General features: G+C 59.5%; 1 protein-coding gene across 1 annotated transcript; it reads right to left on the reverse strand.

Moving 5' to 3' along the window:
* Positions 1-171: 171 nt before the first annotated feature.
* TRPC2 (transient receptor potential cation channel subfamily C member 2) lies at positions 172-18,584 on the reverse strand (the record flags this gene model as incomplete). The annotated part of the gene is made up of 12 exons (XM_084975055.1): positions 172-690; positions 1,589-1,718; positions 3,061-3,139; positions 3,257-3,384; positions 3,849-4,041; positions 8,445-8,537; positions 9,357-9,519; positions 9,612-9,812; positions 13,052-13,226; positions 14,572-14,736; positions 16,060-16,272; positions 17,802-18,584. Coding segments are annotated over 12 exons (2,715 nt in total), but the record flags the coding sequence as incomplete, so codon positions are not given.
* Positions 18,585-19,019: the final 435 nt, after the last annotated feature.

Genomic DNA, 19,019 nt, shown 5'->3' on the forward strand with positions numbered 1-19,019 from the left:
CTCGGCCTCCTGGTCTAGAACCCTTTCCTCCAAGGATCTAAAGGACCTCAAAGTAAGATTCTAAACCCAGGATCTCTGGGAGCCCAGAGCAGCTAATTCCCTCTGTTCTGCTCCCACGAGGGTTCCTTTCGGGGTTGGGGATCTCAAAACATCAAGAGATAGAGATTCTCGCACACTCTGGCAGCATCTGGCCTCCAGAACAGACTTTATTGAGGCAAGGAACATATGGGCTCCTACCAGGAGACCCCAGCCACTCACCACCCAGGCTGCTCTCCTCAGCAGGGACCCTTTCCCTGCATCAGGACCCCTCCTTGGCTCCCAGCTCGTCTGCCTTGGCCAGGTCCCCAGCCTGCTCTGATTCCTGCTCCCTGTGCACCAGCACTCGAGCTGGGGAGGCAGGGCCAGACTCTCCAGAAGCCGGACGCCTAGCCCCTCCAGCATCCTGAAGCCCCATTTCTGAGGTCACCTGGGTCCCTACAACCCCTGGCACTGTCAGCTCCGGGGTCTCAGGGATGGGGGGGCCCAGGTTCTGGAAGCTGTTGCGCACTCTGGTGATGTAGCGACTGAGGATGCTGGCACCATCGGGTGGCTGGCGCATCCCTCCTTCCGCCAGCGCCCGGTGCACGCCCGCCACCTCGCTTTGCAGTCGAGACACCGTCTTGGTCAGCTCGGTCAGTCTGTTGCCCAGATCTGGGGGGGGGGGATTGGTGTTGGGGGGGGTCTCCAGGCAACGAGCCCACCTGTACCACGTCCACCCTCAGCACAGCCCCAGGGACAGCATGCTGGGGCAGGGGGTGGGGGGGAGGTCCTGGGAAGGGGCAGTGGAGGAAGCGAAGGACTGGTTAGGGGCTGCGGGTCCAGGTGGGCAGGCTGAGTCCAGGGCACATGACTCAGCAGGGCTGAGTTTAGAAGACACCAGGAAGGAAGGTCTTGCGGGCGGGAGAAGGGTCAGGAGCGACAGGACGGGGAGTTCTCTGAGGGACAGAGATCTGGACATCCGCCCTGTCAGCCCCTCCCCGGCACACCTGTCAGGCTCGTGACACCCCCACCCCCCAGCCCAGCCCAGCTCAGACGCCACCTCTCCTTCTCCAGCGTCTGGGACTCACTCCGTCTGCCCTCCCACAAGCCTGCCTAAGTTATGCGCTCTTTCTGGCCTTTCGGCTCCCGCTGCGATGTGTGTCTTTTTCTAAGCACTTTGCGCCTGGTAGAGACGGTGTCTCTTCCTCCCCGACTGCTTCGCTTCCCGCCTGCGCCTGATCTACTCGGCCCCCTCCCTCCAAGTCAGGACTGTGACAGGTGGGGCGAGGAGCTGCGGCTGAACGCCTGGCCTGGCTGACGGGTGACGGGTGGATGACGCGGGGTGGGGGGCGGGTGGGGGGGCGTAATGAACGAGGAATGCGCCCGCCAGGCGGGGAGGGCTGCACAGCGGCAAGCGGGCGGAAGGAGCTCCCACTGGCTGGAGGGGAGCTGAGATTGTGGAGGGTGTGGCTTCCGAGGGCAGGTCGGAGGGGCCACAGGCTGGGGGAGGTGGGCGAGGCCGCGGTCCCAGCTGGGCAAGGGACGGGGGTGAAGAGGGCTCCGGACTAACCTTTGCGACGGCTCTCCTCGAACTCGCGCCGGGCGGTCTCGATGTAGCGCTGTACCAGCGCCTTGAGGACGCGAAGGCGGTAGGATCCGGGCTCGCCCTCCCCGGACCCTGGCCCCGCCCCGGGATTGGCCTGGGGAGGGCGACAGGGTGGTGAGAGCGTGGCGCATGCCAGCCCTGCTCTAGCCCTCGAGGCCCCTTGCCCGCCCCAGGCAGTAAAGGGCGGAGGCAAAGCCACGGACCCTTCTGTCCCCTAAGGCCACCCACTAGACCCTGGCGCGATGCAGGAAGGTGGCCTGGGTGGAGGCGAAGCTGTAGGAGAACCAGGGTGGGAGGCGGGAAGCGGGGAGCGGGCAGAGAGATGCTGAGCAGGGCAGAGTCCAGCTCCCTCTTGCCACCAACCAGCCTTGGTTTTCTTGAGTTCCTGCAGCTTAACCGCCCCCCAACTCCTTCAGATTCTGCAGAGGGGAGCTGAGGGGATGCAGAGGCACCGCTCATGCATCTCAGAGGGAAATCATGGTGCAAGTCAGAGTGACTGGTCCCGGGCGCCATTTTAGGCCTCCGGACAGTGCCACAGAGGCAGGTGGGGCCCCTGGGGCCGATGATGGAGAGAGAGAGCAGAGGTGAGGAAGGCAGAGTGCTTCTCGCACTCTGCTCTTAAATATTTTAAATATTTTAAGAGCAATATTTTAAATATTTTAAATATTTTAAGAGCAATATTTAAAAGGAAAGGCAAGACTGACAGAGATGGGATGGCAGAAGCATGAGACTGATGAAGGGTCCTTTTAGCTGCAGAGAGTATAAAGCGTGTTTCTTGTATAAAATGAGGAATGAGAACTTTGGGAAAGCCACTTCCTAAGGAGGCGGGGAGGAGGCCCTGATTAGATCACCTAAGAGCAGGCCAGGGGCCGGTGGGGGCAGCTGGGGGGGCCTCAGCACGGGGCAGGGAGGGCTGGGTCTGAGACCTCTAGCTGGGATCTGGCAGAATGCAGTGACTCTGACATCCAGGACCCAGCACAGGCCCAGAGAACTGAACACAGCCTTTATGCCACAGCCACAGCAACGCGGGATCCTTAACCCACTGAGGAAGGCCAGGGATCGAACCTGCCTCTTCATGGATACTAGTTGGGTTTGTAACCCACTGAGCCACAATGGGAACTGCTTTAACGTGTTATTTTGAAAAATATTCAACCATATCTGTGGCCCATTTTAGGGCAAAAAGCTCTGCCTGGAGCTTCTGGGGTCGTGGTGGCTTGGGAGGAGGGTGGCATGGAGGGCTGTTTAGGCTGGTGACAGAGGACTGGAGATTTAGGGAGTGCTCAGAGCCGGGAAGAGGGACAGGCCAGCCCTATGAGGGAACAGGCACTGGGAGCAGGCTTTCTGGGAACACCCCTGGACAGACAGGCGAGCCAAGGATGTTCAGACAAACGGATGGTACAGACAGCAGAGGGGGCCCGAGAGCAGGTGCTACTCACGAAGGTGGGGACTGGGGGATGGTCTGGCCTCTTGGCTTGGCAGCAGGAGCAGCAACAGCAAATGAACCGGAAGATCCGCCTGAGAAGTTCAGAGGGGAGGGTTATCAGGGGACGGGCCTGGGCGAGCAGGGCAGGGCCTGGGGAAGGTGCCGAGCGCTCGGGGGTGGGAGTGGGGCGAAGGCTCTGAGGTCACCACCTGAGAAGGTAGAAGACGGCCTTGGGGGACGGCAGGATGTTGAAGGGCACGGGGAGCGTCAGGCCCTCTCGGAAGTAGGACAAGTAGAGCTTGGAGCGAGCGAACTTCCACTCCACGTCAGCAGCGTCCTGGGGGCCAAGAGGCAGGGGCCGTGCAAGGGCCACCTTGGCACCTGGCATCCCGCCCGCTCCCTCTGCCCCGTTTCCCCCAGGCCTCCCACCTCTTCCTCTCCAGTGTGCCCGCCGCTCCCTCAGCCCCCCCTTCTTATCCGCATCCCCCCTCACCCCCCCTTCCTCTGCGTCATCTTTTCATCCCCCCCCAGCCCATCCTCCAGCCGCCTCTTCCCCGCCTGCTTCTCTGCCGCAGGTGCTCCCTCCCAGCCCCAAGGCGGGAAGAGCACTAGGCTCGTATCCGGAGGAACGAAGCGCATCACTGAAAGCTCCGGGTCACAGATGAAGAAGATGAGCCCTGGAGAGGACAGCTTGGCCCCAGTCACAGAACAAGGCGGCAGCGGCGGCGGCCGAGCCGGAAGCCGAGCACCTGCCCTCGGTGCCGCCTCCCCCGCCCCGGCCCGGGGGCTCGGCTCCCACACCTCAATCTTCTGGAAGGAGCCGGTGATCATGGCGATGAGCATGTTGAGCAGCACGACGACCATGACGATGGTGAAGGTGCCGTAGAGCGCGCGGCCCACGAACTCGGGCACCGGAAACTGGGGCATGTCGACCACGCTGCGCTCCTCCATGCCCAACATGGTCCAGAACAGAAACTGGAAGGTCTCGTTGAACCTGGCCCAAGAGGAGGGTGTCGCGTGGGGACCCGCCCCGCCTCACGGCTGGAGGCCCTCTGCTTCCACGAAGCCCTGGGGACCCCTCGCTGTTTCTGGGCTGAACACCCAGCAGGGCCAGGAACAGGTGCTAAGGCTGCAGGCGCACAAGATGACCTGGCCCTGTCCTCCAGGCCCTGGTGTTCTGGGGCGGGGCTGGGGTGAGATGGACACTCCCCACACCGCGAGTCCTAAACTGCGCCCAGTGCCATGAAGGGGCAGCACAGATGCCAGGGCCTGGCCTGGCCTGGCCTGGGCAGTGGGGACGCGTCTTTGACGCACATTTGAGCTGAGCTCTGAAGGCGGCAGGAACCAACCAGGGAAAGGGAGGGTGTGGGGTGTCCCCAGGGCAGGGGCGTTTGGGGCGTTTGAGGACGTGGCAGAATCCATCCCAGCTCATCGCAGAGGGCAAAGGACAGGGAGGCTTGTGAGAGGGAAGCAGGACCAGCCAGGCTCTGCAGGGCCTTGTGGGGTAAAAACAAGCCTCTCCGTGGAGGGAGCCCTAGGAAGCTATGAAGAGTCCTAAGCAGGGGGTGACACCCGAATGACATGTTGGCTGGTGTGAGGGGAGTGGAAGAGAAGCCAGTGAGAGAGGGGGGCCCAGGGACAGCCGAGAGCCTGACGCCACGGTCTGGGTGAGAAAGGGCCACAGCAGCGGCCGCTCTGTGCTCCCTCTTCCAGGAAGCCCTCCCTGAGCTCCCTTCTCTACCCACAGTGAAGCATGCACGTCTGTCAGTTACAGACCCAGTACATACTCATGAATCTGCCTTATTCCCTGCAACTCGGGGCCAGCCCAGGCCTAAGTGACCACCTCACCCTCTCCCTCTGCAGCTGGTCTCTGGCTCTGGTCCCTCTCTTGTCATTCCATCCTCTATACTGCGTGCAAAGTGGGGTTGGTTTTTGTTTTTTTTTTTGTCTTTTTAGGGCCACAGCTGCAGCATATGGAGGTTCCCAGGCTTGGGGTCAAATCAGAGCTACAGCTGCCAGGCTACAGCAATGCCAGATCTGAGCTGCGTCTGCGACCTCCACCACACCTTACGACAATGCCAGATCCTTAACCCACTGATCGAGGCCAGGGATCAAACCGGCAACCTCATGGTTCCTAGTCGGATTCGTTAACCACTGCACCATGACGGGAACTCCAAGGTGTTCTTTCTAAATGATGATCTGATGGTCTGTACTTCTGCTTGTCAAACATTAAATGCGCCGAACCCTCAGTCCAGATGCCCGCCGTGCAGCCTATCTGAGGTTTAACTGCGAAAGCTTTTGCCTGAATTAGCTTTCAGCTGTGAATGAGCAGGAGGGCGCAGCCTGCCCATGCCGCTGTGGAGTGACCGATCCCACCAGGACCCGTGAAGCAGGCTGGAAGGTGCAGTCACTGGCCCTGGCACAAAGAGGCAGGGTTTAAACTGCATCAGGCAAGTTCCTCAGCCTACTGAAGGCAGGCTGTGGACAAGGCTTCTTGATAAGAAGATGGGTCTGAATAAAACCTCCATTTACACGGGAATTGTTAGAAAGCCTTTCCCACCCTCCGCAGGCCGAGCACGGGTCCTCCTGCATCATGGATAAAACCATCTTGCAGGTGCACTCGTGAAGAATTCAGGATTCAGTGAATGCTGGGAGGCCGCCCAGAGCCTGCTGGCCTGCTGGAGAAAGCCGGGCCTCTCAGCAGGGCCTTCGCAAGCTCTGTGAGCCCTCTCCCCTCCCCAGCCTCCTCTTGCAAAATTCCCTCCATCACCAGCTATGGGAGAAGTCGTGGGATTCTCCAAACATAGCTCCCTTTGGTCCACGCCCCCTTTCTGCCCAGAATGCCCTGCGCCCTCCTGAGGTCCACCACCCTTGCCGGTGGGGTCCAGGTTTCCCTCCTCTAGAAAGTCTTCCCTCACCGTCAAGACTGAGGAAGGGGCTTTCCCCCTGGGTACCCTCCCCATCAGCCCTCCTTCCCCACAGCACCCATCATCCCCAGCTTATCTGTGCATGTGGCTGTCTTCTCAGGGGCCTGGGTCTGGGCTCCCAGTGCCGGGGGCAGGGCCTTCTACAAAGGTGTCAGGAAATGGGTGTGAACTTGACAGCAGTGAAGGAATGACTATGAAACTGGGCGAATATACAAAGCGAGTGAATGAGCGAACGATGAATGAGTGAGTGAATAAACAAACACAAGGATTAACGATTGGCGTTCCCGCTGTGCTGCAATGGGATCAGCAGCATCCCCGGAGTGCTGGGATGCAGGTTTGATCCCCAGCCCAGCACAGCGGGTCAAGGATCTGGCGTTGCCATAGCCGCAGCGTAGGTCACAACTGCAGCACCTGCTGCAGGGTGGCCAAACAAACAAACAAAAAAAAAAGAATTAATTGGAGTTCCCGTCATGGTGCAGAGGAAATAAATCCAACTAGGAACCATGAGGACACAGGTTGGATCCCTGGCGTTGCTCAGTGGGTTAAGGATCTGGTGTTGCCATGAGCTGTGGTGTAGGTCGCAGTCACGGGCTCAGATCCTGTGTTGCTGGGGCAGTGGCGTAGCCCGGCAGCTGTAGCTCCGATTGGACCCCTAACCTGGGAACCTCCATATGCTGTAGACGTGGCCCTAAAAAAAAAGAATTAATTACTGACCATATTTCAGGAGAGCTGAGCATCAAAAAGAATTTTGACTGTAATGGATTATTATATTTTAAAAATCTTTAAATCCATAGTGATACTTGAAAAGAAGAGGGGAGAAGAAAGCCCTTTTTAACAGAAGAATGCCAGCTAAGAAATGGAGAAGGAATGATGGCAGTGGAAAAACACCATGTTGGAGCCACCACTGTCACAACCGACTCAGGTAAAAATCAGCTGTGGATGCAAAGCCACTGGGGGAAGGGCTGCAAGGAAGTGGCAATTTCAGCCTCTCTCTCTGTCACCACAGGGACCCCTGGTACCTTTACAATGGAGAGGTTTGCCAGCCCAGTGGGTCCCACCAGTGGGCCAAACTGACATTCTGCACCTTCCACTGGGATGCGATGGAAACACATCCTCAGGTAGGGTGTGTTCTTGCCAAGACTGCCTAACTGGAATCCGATCTTGCAGGAAGGGCCAGATAAGTCCCAGCCGTGGGACACTCTAACAGGATGACTTGGTCTGCGCTCTTCAAAAAAGATCATTTGGAGTTCCCGTCGTGGCTCAGTGGTTAACGAATCTGACTAGGAACCATGAGGTTGCGGGTTCAATCCCTGGCCTTGCTCAGTGGGTTAAGGATCTGGCATTGCCGTGAGCTGTGGTGTAGGTTGCAGTTGCCGCTCGGATCCTGAGTTGCTGTGGCTCTGGCATAGGCTGCTGGCTACAGCTCCGATTCAACCCCTAGCCTGGGAACCTCCATATGCCATGGGAGTGGCCCTAGAAAAAGGCAAAAAGCCAAAAAAAAAAAAAAAAAAAAAAAAAAAAGGATCGTTTGTCGTGAAAGACAAAGTAGAAGGAGTGTTCTGGGTTAAAGATGATTGAAGAGATGCGACAACGAAATGCAGACTGGATTTCAGGTTTTTATAAAACTAGAGACTGGGAGTTTTCAGTGTGGCGCAAGCCGTGGATTAAGAATCTGACTGCAGTGGCTCTGGTGGCTGCTGGGGCCCAGGTTGGATCCCTGGCCCGGTGCAGTGGGTTAAAGATCTGGTATTGCCACAGCTGTGCCTCAGCTTCAATCCCTGGCCCAGGAACTTCCATATGCTCTGGGTGTGGCCATAAAAACAAACCAACCAACCTGGAGAGGCTGTTTTGGGGCAGCTGGGGAAACTGGAATAAGGACCATATAGTCGAGTTCCCTTGTGGTGCAGTGGGTTAAGGATCCAGTGTTGTCATCGCAGCGGCTTGGGTTCGGCTATGATTCGGGTTCAGTCCTTGGCCCGAACTTCCACATGCCACAGGCTCAGCCAAAAAAGATGAAAAATAGACTGTAGAGTAAGTCATATCTTGGAATCGATACTACATTTTTGAGTGTGACAAAGATTTTGTGGTTATGCTCTTAGGAGACATAGAACAATGCAGGAGTGAAGTGTCCTGAATGTTTGCAACTTATTTGTAAGTGTCTCGGGGGAAAAAATGAGAATAAAGAGAGCAAGAGATGAAGCAAAATGTGGCCACACATTGACAAGTGCTGAGCCCAGGTGAAGGGTTTGAGGGTGTCCGCTGTGCTGTTAACTTTTTCTTCGAATTGACATTTTTCAAAATTAAACTTTTGGGAGAAAGTGACTGATGCATGAATAAATGAACAGATGCACGGGTGGGAATCCGTGAGGGAGTGATTGGCCAAACCAGAGAATTAATTCATGAGGGGATCACTGAGCCCCAGGCCGCAGCCCCAGGCCCCGTCCTGCCGCCCGGCCTCCGCCCCGCGTACTTGCCCAGCCGCTCCGTCTCCTGGTAGGGCACGTAGATGTTGTTGAGGCCGCAGAGGAAGGCCGTCAGGATGATCATGAGAATGAACATGAACCTGGGGAGGAGGGGAATGCGGGAGGGTGAGAGCAGCTCTCCACCCTGGGAGACGGCAGGCCCCGGGGAGACAGATGGGGGTGACGGCTCCCAGGCGCTCATGCTACTGGCCCAGGATCCAGACTCCTTCTCACTGAGAAGAGAGAAGTCGGGTGGGAAAGGAGAAGGGATTTGAAGGGCGCTGAAGCAGGAGCTCTCCCTCCAGATAAAGGATTCTGGCTTGAAAGCTGGGGCTGTGGCACTGGGAGGAGGGCGATGGGCCAGTCCTGCTGGGCGGAGGGTGAGCTGGCCTGCAGCGGGGAGGGCCTGGAGCGTCTCGGGGTGGGTGGCGGAGCGGGGTGGAGGGGCTCGTCTCCGCGCTGAGCTGAGCTGAGCTGACGTTGTTGACGGACGTCACCAGGGCGTCTCCCACCAAGGGCACCCGCCCCACTCCCACGCCAGGCCGGGGATCCGCAGGGAAGCAGCCCCTGAGGACGGGCTCCGACCAGGCTGGGAGGCCAGTGTGCCAGAAATGGAGACGATCATTACCAGGAAAACCAGAAAATGCCACGAGGCCCCAGAGCAGCTGTGCGGTGGGAACCACTCAGAGGGACCCCTGCGTCCGGCGCCTGCCCAGGGGCGGGAGAACGAGCCCCCGAGAGGGCCGCGGAGTCAGCGAGAGCACCGGGGCTGGCAGGCCCGCCAGCGGCTCTTCCTGCTACCATGGCTGCTGATCTCTGGGGCCACGCGCCTCCTTGAGAATTAGAGGCGCGTATGGAGCCACGGGCGGGCGAGGAGTGGGGTCCGCGGGAAGGGGGCGCCCCCGCGGGGCGGTACCCACCGGATCATGTCGTCGATCATCCTGCCGATGGAAATCTGCAGGGTGCCCAGCGACTCGTGGGCTGGCAGGATGTAGGCCAGGCGGGTGAAGCTGAGCATGCTGGTGACGGCGAAGAGCACCTCGGCCAAGAACTGGGGGTCCTCCGTGCGCCACTCGCGCCGCTCTGTGCCGGTGGAACGGGGCGGGGGGGCTGAGGCCGGGAGCAGGAGGAGCGGGGCGGGGGGCCGGGTTCAGGGCCGAGCCCGGGGCACTCACCGGCCGTGGTGAAGTAGCGGCAGGCGGCCCCGTCTGGCGCGTCCTTGCAGTGCACGTGGGCCAGCCCGGCCAGGAGGAGGCGCAGAGCGAAGGCCGCCAGGTACAGGGACAGGATGACCATGTCCAGGAAGTTCCACCAGTCCAGGAGGTAACTGCGCAGGCCCTCGATCCACACTTCCTTGCACTCGAACCACAGGAAGCCTGCAGGAGGGGGTGCCGGGCCAGGCTGAGCCGGAACCTCCTCCTTCCAGGGCCGAGCTGGGGTGCGCGGACCCCTGGGGCAGGTGGACACGATCCATGGGGTCGGGGAACTAACCCAGCCCAGGCGTCGAGTTGATAAAGGGCAGACAGGTAATCTGCTCAAGTACCAAGTGATCTTGGGTGAAAATAAAAACGCCCCCCGGCTGGTGGAGACGCAGCCAATGTGAGGCCGGCCTGCCCCAGTCATCCCGGTCAGCCGAGAAACTCAGCGTGAGCAGCGCCTGCAGAGGCCGGTTATTGGAAAGAAATGACTCAAATCGGTTGCTCCCTGCCTTCCATCAAACCAACACTGGACAAATATTTAAAGAATGTAGATTGGGGGTTCCCGTCATGGCTCAGCGGAAATGAATCGGATTAGCAACCATGAGGACGCAGGTTCGATCCCTGGCCTTGCTCAGTGGGTTAAGGATCCGGCATTGCCGTGAGCTGTGGTGTAGGTCGCAGACACAGCTTGGATCTGGTATGGCTGTGGTGTAGGCCGGCGCCTGCAGCTCTGATTTGTCCCCTAGTCTGGGAATCTCCGTATGATGAAGGTAGAGCCCCCCCCCCCACCCCGCAAAAAGGACTATTGAAAGGACTGCAGATTTGAAGGGGCTCCAGATGGTCAACCCGCTCCTTATCAGCCCAGGGCCCAGCGCCAGACCTGTGGAGGGAGGGGCCTGGAAGCTGGACCCCGTTATCCAGGCGACCCTGCCGTATCATACCCTTCCCTGCTCCCTGGACGCCAGCATGTGCTTCTTCCCCCACGGTTCTGTCCACCTAGAAAGCCCTGCTGCAGCCTTTGGAGGCAGCTCACTCTCGTGGCCCAGGTCAAATCCTGCCGCCTCTGTGCCCCTCCCCCAGCCAGGGGGAGTGGGCTCTCCCTTCCTTCAGGCCTCTGTCCTGCCGTCATGGTGTGGCACCGCAGGCTGTCTCTTCCTGGGTCCCCCTGCTCTCCCCTGAACTTTGAGCCCCTAAAAGGGCAGGGACCATGGCTAAGTCACCTCCTTGTCCCGAGGGCCCGGAACAAGGCCCGGTAGTCACTATTAAGTAAGCAGCCACTGAGCTCCCGTGTACCAGTGGGATCCTGGGTGAAGGAGGCACCCACAGCGCTTGCCTCCCCGGGTCCATAACCCAATGAGAGAGGCAGGCAAGTGGCCGAGTGTAACAGCCAGGGTGGTGAACGCTAAGGCGGAGGAGAGGGGGGACAGAGGCCTCGTGGAGGGTTTAGGACTGGAACTTGACCCTGACTTGGGGCCAAGGGAAGCTTGCCTTCTCACAGAAAGTGACATTTAGGCTGAGACCTGCGGAGAGGTGGGAGCTGGCAGGGGAAGGGACCGCGTGGAAGGGGAGAGGGCTGTGCGGGAAGAGCGTGCACAGGCCTGGTGACATGCCGAGCCTGGCGCGTGGGAGCTGGCTCCCTTCCCAGGCAGCAGAGTGCCTGGTGAAGGTGGGTGGAGGCCCAGAGATACATGTTGAACAGGCGGGAGGAACCCTCTCCATCTGGGTGTTCTTAAGGCTTTGCTCACAGGAGGGCAGAGGCAAGTGTTTACTGTGTGAAGAAATAAGCTGGTTTCTTTTTGTTTGTTTCTTCTTTCTTTTAATGGCTGCACCCCTGCCATATGGAAATCCCCAGGCCAGGAGCTGAAACTGTGCCTCCGCAGTGACCCCAGACTTGCAGTCGGATTCTTTTTTCTTTGCTTTTTAGGGTCATACCCGCAGCACATGGAGGTTCCCAGGCTAGGGGTTGAATCAGAGCTACAGCTGCCGGTCTACACCCCTGCCACAGCCACGCGGGATCCAAGCCATGTCTGAGACCTACACCACAGCTCACAGCAACGCCGGATCCCCGACCCATTGAGTGAGGCCAGGGATCGAAGCTGTGTCCTCATGGATACTAGTCGGATTCGTTTCCGCCGAGCCACAACGGGAACTCCTGCCGTCAGATGCTTAACCCACTGCACCATCGCAGGAACTTGGGGGCTGTGCTCCTTAAGGCTTCTTCCCCCATGGGCAGGAGCTGTACTGGTGTCATCTCCACCTAGCACAGGTCAATAATGTTTACTAAATCATTGGACGAGAATCTTTTTCCGATCTCAAACCACTCTGGTTTTCTCTCCCAGAATTTCTTGGCCAAATTCCCTTTGGGACTCCCTGGCTGGCTTGGAACAGGTGGCGAAGCCGACTGAGTCTGCTGGTGACTTGGGAGTTTGCTAAACTAGAGGTAAGTAAAGGGAAGACAGGGAGGGAGGGGCCCCGGGGGCCTCTGAGCTGACCCCCTGGAGGCTGGTAGAGCCCCGGGGATTTCTGTCAATTGCCTTTGCTGAATTGCTTGAGACTCCTTGATTCTGCTAGAGAAGGAAGGAAAACCAATGGAATGAAACTTAGGCATTGAGCACAGATAGCTTAATCATCACTGTGGCACACTGAACAGATCAAGTAAGGAGAGCATGTGTGTGCGAACACACAGAGAAAGGGGTGGGTAGATGCTAAGTAGTCACAATACACCGAGTGTACATGAGGCAGATGAGGCCCAGGATTCATCAGCTCTTAATCAGCCGCCCATGGCTGATATCTATTCTGGCCTCACCTTTGCCCAAAGGTTGCAAAGAAAAGTCACAGCTGCTCAGCGGAGGATTAGTAAGCAGCAGCTGTGCTCAGGCGTTCTTGCCCCTGTTTCGCCCATAGATCAGGTGTTAGTCCCAGGTAACTTCTGGCTCCTGCATCCCTTCATCAGACCTCATCTCTGGTCCTCATAGCACTGCTGTCAGAAGTGTAGCATTTCATAAACTATATGATTCGAGCATCTGAACTTGGTCTGTGAGTCTCCTGGTCCATGACCTTCAGGATAGATGGCCTGGGGGTGTACGTGGCTCACATTACACCCAGGTAACCTCTCGCCCGACACCATGGACCAGTGTCATATTTGTGAGAGGATGGGACCTTCCAGAGCGGGTAGCTGCTGGTGCTGGGGTTGGGAAAGAATGGGGTCCTGGCTCAGGGGGTCTGTCCCAAGGCAAGGTCCCCGGATTAGGGGTGAAGAGGAAAGATCCCTTGGTGGGCTAGAACCTGGAGGGGTCTGGTTATATGTGCGAGGGCATTTATAGGGCGGGGCCCCCCATTGGGGTCCTTCCCTATTGTAAAGAATGGGGGGCCCTCGGGCGGGGGGCTGCCACCGTTAAAACGCCCCATGCAGGTACCTGTGACCCAAACCATGTGTAGTGAAGTCTCCCAGACGCTCCGGCTGCGGCCGCGGAAGGTACTGAGCTGCGTCTCCATGGCCAGGGACTCTCCCAGCAGGAAGATGAGGAACCACAGGTAGGAGGCCGAGTGCAGCAGGAACTTCAGCACGGGGATCTTCAGCAGGCGGCCCAGCTGGAGCGGAAGGCAGGGGAGCGGGCTCGAGTCCTGGCACCCCTCTCCCGTCCCGGGGCACGACCCCAACGCTCGGCCCCCACGAGACGCCTCCTCTCACTCACTCACTCCTTCAGACGTTCATCCAGAGGGGACTGCGTGTTAGGCCTTCCCTTTCATCTCTCTTGTTTCCTTCACAACCGTATGACGTGGCTATGATTATTCCTTTTTTTTTTTTTTTTTTAAGGCCCCACCTGTGGCATATGGAGGTTCCCAGGCTAGGGGTTGAATCGGAGCTGCAGCCACCAGCCTACGCCAGAGCCACAGCAACACGGGATCCGAGCTGCAGCTGCAACCTACACCACTGCTCACAGCAACGCCGGATCCTGAACCCACTGAGCGAGGCCAGGGATGGAACACACAACCTCATGGTTCCTAGTTGGATTCGTTAACCACTGAGCCACGACGGGAACTCCTATTCCCATTTTTTAGCTAAGGAAGTGAGGCTCACAGAACTAAAGTCACTTTCCTGGGGGTGGGGGGAACTTCAATCACAGCCACATTAAAACGTAAGCCCGTTATCTTCTGTCCCAGCCTTGCTCTTCCTCCTGTGTCTCCATCGTAGAGGTCGATGCAGTCATGCAGCCGGGAGCCTAAAGGCATCTCTGTGTCCTCTGTCTTAGCCCCTCGCCCAGCCCATCCTTCGCCTTGCCCTCTAAAGCGCCAAACCTGTGGGAGTTCCCGCCTCGTTACAATCCCCCAGTGGCTCCCATCGCTGCTGCAGGCTCTGTGAGGCCCGGCCCTGCCTACTTCGCACCTGGGCATTAGCGGCACCGAATGCCTTGCCGTCTCTCCAATACTCTCCACTCTCCCTCCCTGGGCTGTTGGATGCGCTGTCCTGCTTCCCGGAGCCCTGCCCGCCCTACTCTTCCCACGGTTAACAGGTACCAGCCTTGCTCTTCATGAAAATCCCCAGCACCAGGCACACTTGATCAATCAATCGCTGGCTCACAGCAGTCACAGGAAATATTTGTGGAACGACAGAAAATATCTGGGTTCACAAGGGTTCCCCCAAAGAATGTGCAGGTTGGGGCAGGAGTCTCTCCCGGAGAGTAGGGGCTGCATGTGGAACTCGGGCTTTGGAGGCAGAGACCTGGTCTCTGTCCTGACTCTGCTATTTCCTGCTCCCTGGACAAAAGAGCCACTTCTGTCCCCGGTGTCTCCCCTAGAACATCGAGGTGCAATACCTCCCTTTCAGGGCCACTCCGGTTACCTAACAGGAGCATTCCCCACGCGGCTGGCTCAGGGCCTGGCCTTAAACAAGGGATCCATAAATGACGGCTGTCAGCGATTTTGGTCTCCGTACCCGGGACTTCGGCGCCAGCCAGTAGCCAAGGCAGAGGAAGGGCATGGCGAGGAAGATGAGCAAGGCCACGAAGAGCTTCCAGACGATGGTGCTCCCGCGCCAGCCAGCCAGGTTCCCGCACCAGATGGAGGACAGGACTTGCTGGCAGATGGGGTGCGCTACAAACTAAGCAGAGTGGGAGTGAGCAGACGGGTGGCCGCCAGCCGCGGGGGTGGGAGGAGGGTGGGCCGGTGGGGGCACAGCCCCGGCTCTCCGGCCGTGGAGACTGCAGGGGTTTCTTTGCTCCCCAGGCCAGGCGGCTCAGAAGAGGGGCCACCCCCTTGCCGTGCGACCTTGGTCAGGCCCCACCCCTCTTGGGGCCTTGGGTTCCTGGTCTGTGATGAGACACTCAACTCCCAGATGCTCCTGGGCTCTCGGAGGCTACGTGCGTGTCTCTAAGTCAGGCAGTGGTGAGTCCAGCCCCAGAGGCCGGGGTTCCCCATCTGCTTAGACATGTGGGGCCCCTGCCATGGGCTCTGGAGGAGGGAGGGCGGGGAGTGGGGTGAAGGGGGGCCACTGTGAAGGAAGGCTTTTGGTTAAGGTCCTGGTGGGCTAGGACGTCTGGGGGTGGGTGAGGAGGAGGAGAACGGGGTGGGGGAGGTTAGAAAGGGAGCATGTCTTTGGCTCAAGGGGCACCTCCAATGAGACAGGAATAAGGGAATCACTTGACACTTGTGGGTTTTTTTTGTTTTTTGTTTTTTGTTTTGTCTTTTTAGGGCCGCACCCTCGGCCTATGGGGGTTCCCAGGCTAGGGGTCTAATTAGAGCTACAGCTGCCAGCCTACACCACAGCCACAGCAATGTGGGATCTGAGCCGTGTCTGCGACCTACACCACTGCTCCCGGCAACGCCGGATCCTTAACCCACTGAGCGAGGCCAGGGATCAAACTCACAACCTCAAGGTTCCTAGTCGGATTTGTTAACCACAGACCCTGATGGGAACTCCAAGACATCACTTGAAACGTCAGCCCTTGAGGGAGCCGGTCTGCTCTTGCTGGACAGAGGGAGACACGGATGTCTGACAACAGGAGGCGATTAGACCACAGCTCTACGCAGGCCGCAGGCAGAGCTGAGCGTGAGACCCAGACGTCTGGTCTGAAGGGGGTCAGGGCGGGGAGTAACGGGCCCTCCTAGAGCTGGGAAGAGATTGGGGCCTTAGACTCAGCCCCCCTCGATGTCCTAGCCTGCCCCAAGCTTCGCCAAGAGCCTTCCTTTACCATGGCTCCCCAGCCCCAACCCGCTGTCCCTGCCCCCCCCACCTCAGGACCACGCAGGCTGGGCCCACGGGGGCCCCACAGGATCACGGGGCTACACGGGAGGCTGCTCCTCATTGAGATCCGAGCAGGTCCTGAGGCAGGAGGGGACTTGCTCAGGCCTGGGCTGCGGGACACCTGGGGGGTCGGGGCAGGGGCTCGGGGCCGGTGGGGGCGGCGGGGAGGGCCCAGCTGACCCGCTTCTGGTTGTAGTTGACGGCCAGTCGCAGCCTCGCCAGGTTGGGGATGCCTTCCTCAAAGGCCTGGCCCAGGCCCTCGGCCTCGGGCTCCGCCCCGCTGTCCTTGCCCAGGTCATTGAGCACTGCCGTGACCTCGCTCTGGTTCCGGCACATGCCCAGCAGTTCGAAGCCGTAGTCCTGGCTCAGCGACTCCAGGGCGATGTACTCGGGCTGTAGGGAGAGAGTCCACATGTGGCTGCCACCCCACGGGCCCAGCCCCTCGGGTCAGTCCCCATTCCGCCCCCGTGGGCCTGGGCCGCCCCATCCTGCCCTCGGCGGGCATGTCTTCACAGCTGGGGCCACTGGTTCTTCTCCTCTCTGCCACCCCTCCTGTCCGCCCGGCTGGAACAGGGCACCTCCCGTGTGGCCCCTTGGCTTCTCTGGTGCTGCCTCTGCCGCATCACTGACCCTCCGTCACCATCGCCTCTCCCTTTTGCTGTTGCACCCCTGCTCCTACTCTTCATGCCACCGAACAGACCCCGCCGAGCCCCCGCCTTGGATGAGAGCCCGTGATGGAGGCCGCAGAACTACAGACACGAGGGGGCAATTCTTGCCGCCTCTTCAGCCACCCTGGCTTGAGTCTGACTCGGGGCCCTCACCCCGGAGAGAGTCCAGGCTCGGGCTTCGGGGGGCGGGTCTGAGGCCTGGCACGGTCCCTCAGGTGGGGTCAGGTAGGGGACTTGCCCTCTCCAAGCCTCAGCCCCTCGCCGCCTTGCTCTGGGGGATGCTGGGAGGGCGGGGGAGAGTCTGTGGGAGGGAGGCTCTTCCTGCTCCCTGCAAAGCGGGGGCTCCTCTCACGACTCCATCCTCTCCCCCTGGCCTGGCACACACGGCACGCTGCCCGCGGCCTGTGTTTTAATATCCCCGCCGTTCCCCCAGCGGGTGGTGACCTTGAGCACGCGGACCGCGTCTGCCTGGCACAGAGGGGGTGTCAGTGGATGAGGGGCGGCTGGAACTGGGCTGGTAGATTCAAGGCCCCCGAGCAGTCCCTGCCCCCAGCCCCCCGGCTCCCCTGCACGCGTCCTCTGTGCCCAGGGCTCCTGCACCCGTGTCAGCATTTGTGAGCTGAGAGTCTTTGCTTGGACGGCACCTTAACTGCCTCAAACGTCCTCCCTGCTCCTCTTCACTTAAGGTTAAACCACCCGGCCGTGGAGCCAAGACTGATCCCGCTTCTCCCGAGGAGGCTGCCCTGCCCACGACAGCTGTAGCTTCCCCACCTCTTTTCTAGTCCCGAGAAGCCCTGTAGCCCCATCCGTGGAGGCACTGAATGAAGCTGAGCATCCTCTGGAGTCTTGTCCGCCTCCCTCTGACCTTTCCCTGTTGTGATCACAAGCTCGAGGTCCCCACACATAATGCTCTGGGTGGGGGGGCTGAGCAATAGGTATTCAGAAAGGACGGGTCCTGGGGACTGTCATCCCTGGTCTGTCTGTGTTCGCTTCTCCCTCCAGCAGATCCAGGACCCCCTAAATGTGGGGTCTGATCGCCCCCATGAGACCAGGTGTGCCTCGAATGACAGCTCTCTGCCATTAGGACAAGAGGCCCTCGGGGGGCGGCTCTGCATCTGCAGCACGATGGAGGCGTCCCGAGAACATCGGTCTGTCGGTTCCCACTCCCCAGAACACCGGCCACAGGCACGACCGAGCCCCGGCGGAAGGGCAGATGAGGGGCACCGAGGGCCAGGGGAAGGAGGACAAACCAACCTTAAACTCGGGCTCCTTGCGGGCAAGGCACCTGAGCTCGCGGCTGAGCTGGAAGGCGGCCAGCAGGGCATCCTCGCTGGCCAAGGAGAGGTGGGCGCGGCTGGCGATGCCGCGGTAGGTGTTGATGCGCGACAGGGAGAACTTGAGGAGGTCGTAGCGGCGGGCGTTGCTGCACTCGAGGCAGGCACAGGAGACCGGGTGGGGCCGGGCGATGGTGTGGCCCTGGTCCATGAGCAGCTGTGCGATCTCATACAGGTCCTTCTGGCAGGCCAGGGTGAGCGGGGTGACCCCCGGGGCGAAGCGGGAGCCGTCGATCGAGGAGTCAAAGAACGCCAGCGAGAAAGACCTGGTGTCCACCTTGCGGCCCTTCTCGCGTTCCAGCCGGGCCAGCAGGCGGCGCACCACGGCCGGCTGGTTCGTGTCCACCGCCACGAGCAGGGCCTCGTGGATCTGCCGGAAGTCGAACTTGACATTGGCCAACAGCACGTCGGTGATGGCCTCGTGGCCCAGGCGGATGGCCAGATTGAGGGCCTCCCTCCAGGAGCGGTCCTCGGCCTCCTCCACGTTCCGCGGGGGCCCGCCTGGCCCGCCCCCCGGGGCCTCTGCCCCCGACTCCAGCAGCTGCTGCACCAGGCCCAGCCGCCCCTCCTGGATGGCACCCAGCAGTGGAGGTGGGAACTGGAGCTTTCTGTTCACAATCTCGGGCCAGTTAGGCGGAGGCTGGATGAGGAAGCAGAGGGGGTGGGGCTCTGGGGCTCCAGCCTCCTCCCCTCTGGGCCTCCCTCACCTTCCCTTCCACCTGTCACCCTGCGCACCCAGCCACCACGGTTCTTCTCACCCCAGACACACACTCAGGCTTCCCTTTCTCGTTTTTGCTTATGCAGTGCTTGCACAGAGGTAGTTTTCCAAATGCTTTCTCAGTACGTAACTCAGGCATTTCTCTAACCCTGTGAGGTAGGAGATCTCATTCCCCCTTTACCAGAAGAGGAAACTCAGGTGCAGACAAGCTCAGCCCCTAGGGCGGGACAGGCACCCCGGCTGTCTGGCTGAGGAGCTGTTGTCCCCTTCTCTGCTACTTCTCAACTCAAATAGAACGATTAGTGATAGAACAGCTTTTGGATTTCTGGAACGTCTAGCTCTCCCAAACCTCCCCAGTGTGGGCTATAGTAATTAAAGTAAATAGTTTCTCTCTTAAAAGATGGAGAATGATGATGCTAC

The sequence above is a fragment of the Sus scrofa genome, chromosome 9, assembly GCF_054392235.1.
Source record: "Sus scrofa isolate SSC_HxYL_T2T_F1_AM1 chromosome 9, Sscrofa_HxYL_maternal_Yorkshire_Landrace_v2.0, whole genome shotgun sequence".
Taxonomy (NCBI): Eukaryota; Metazoa; Chordata; class Mammalia; order Artiodactyla; family Suidae; genus Sus; species Sus scrofa.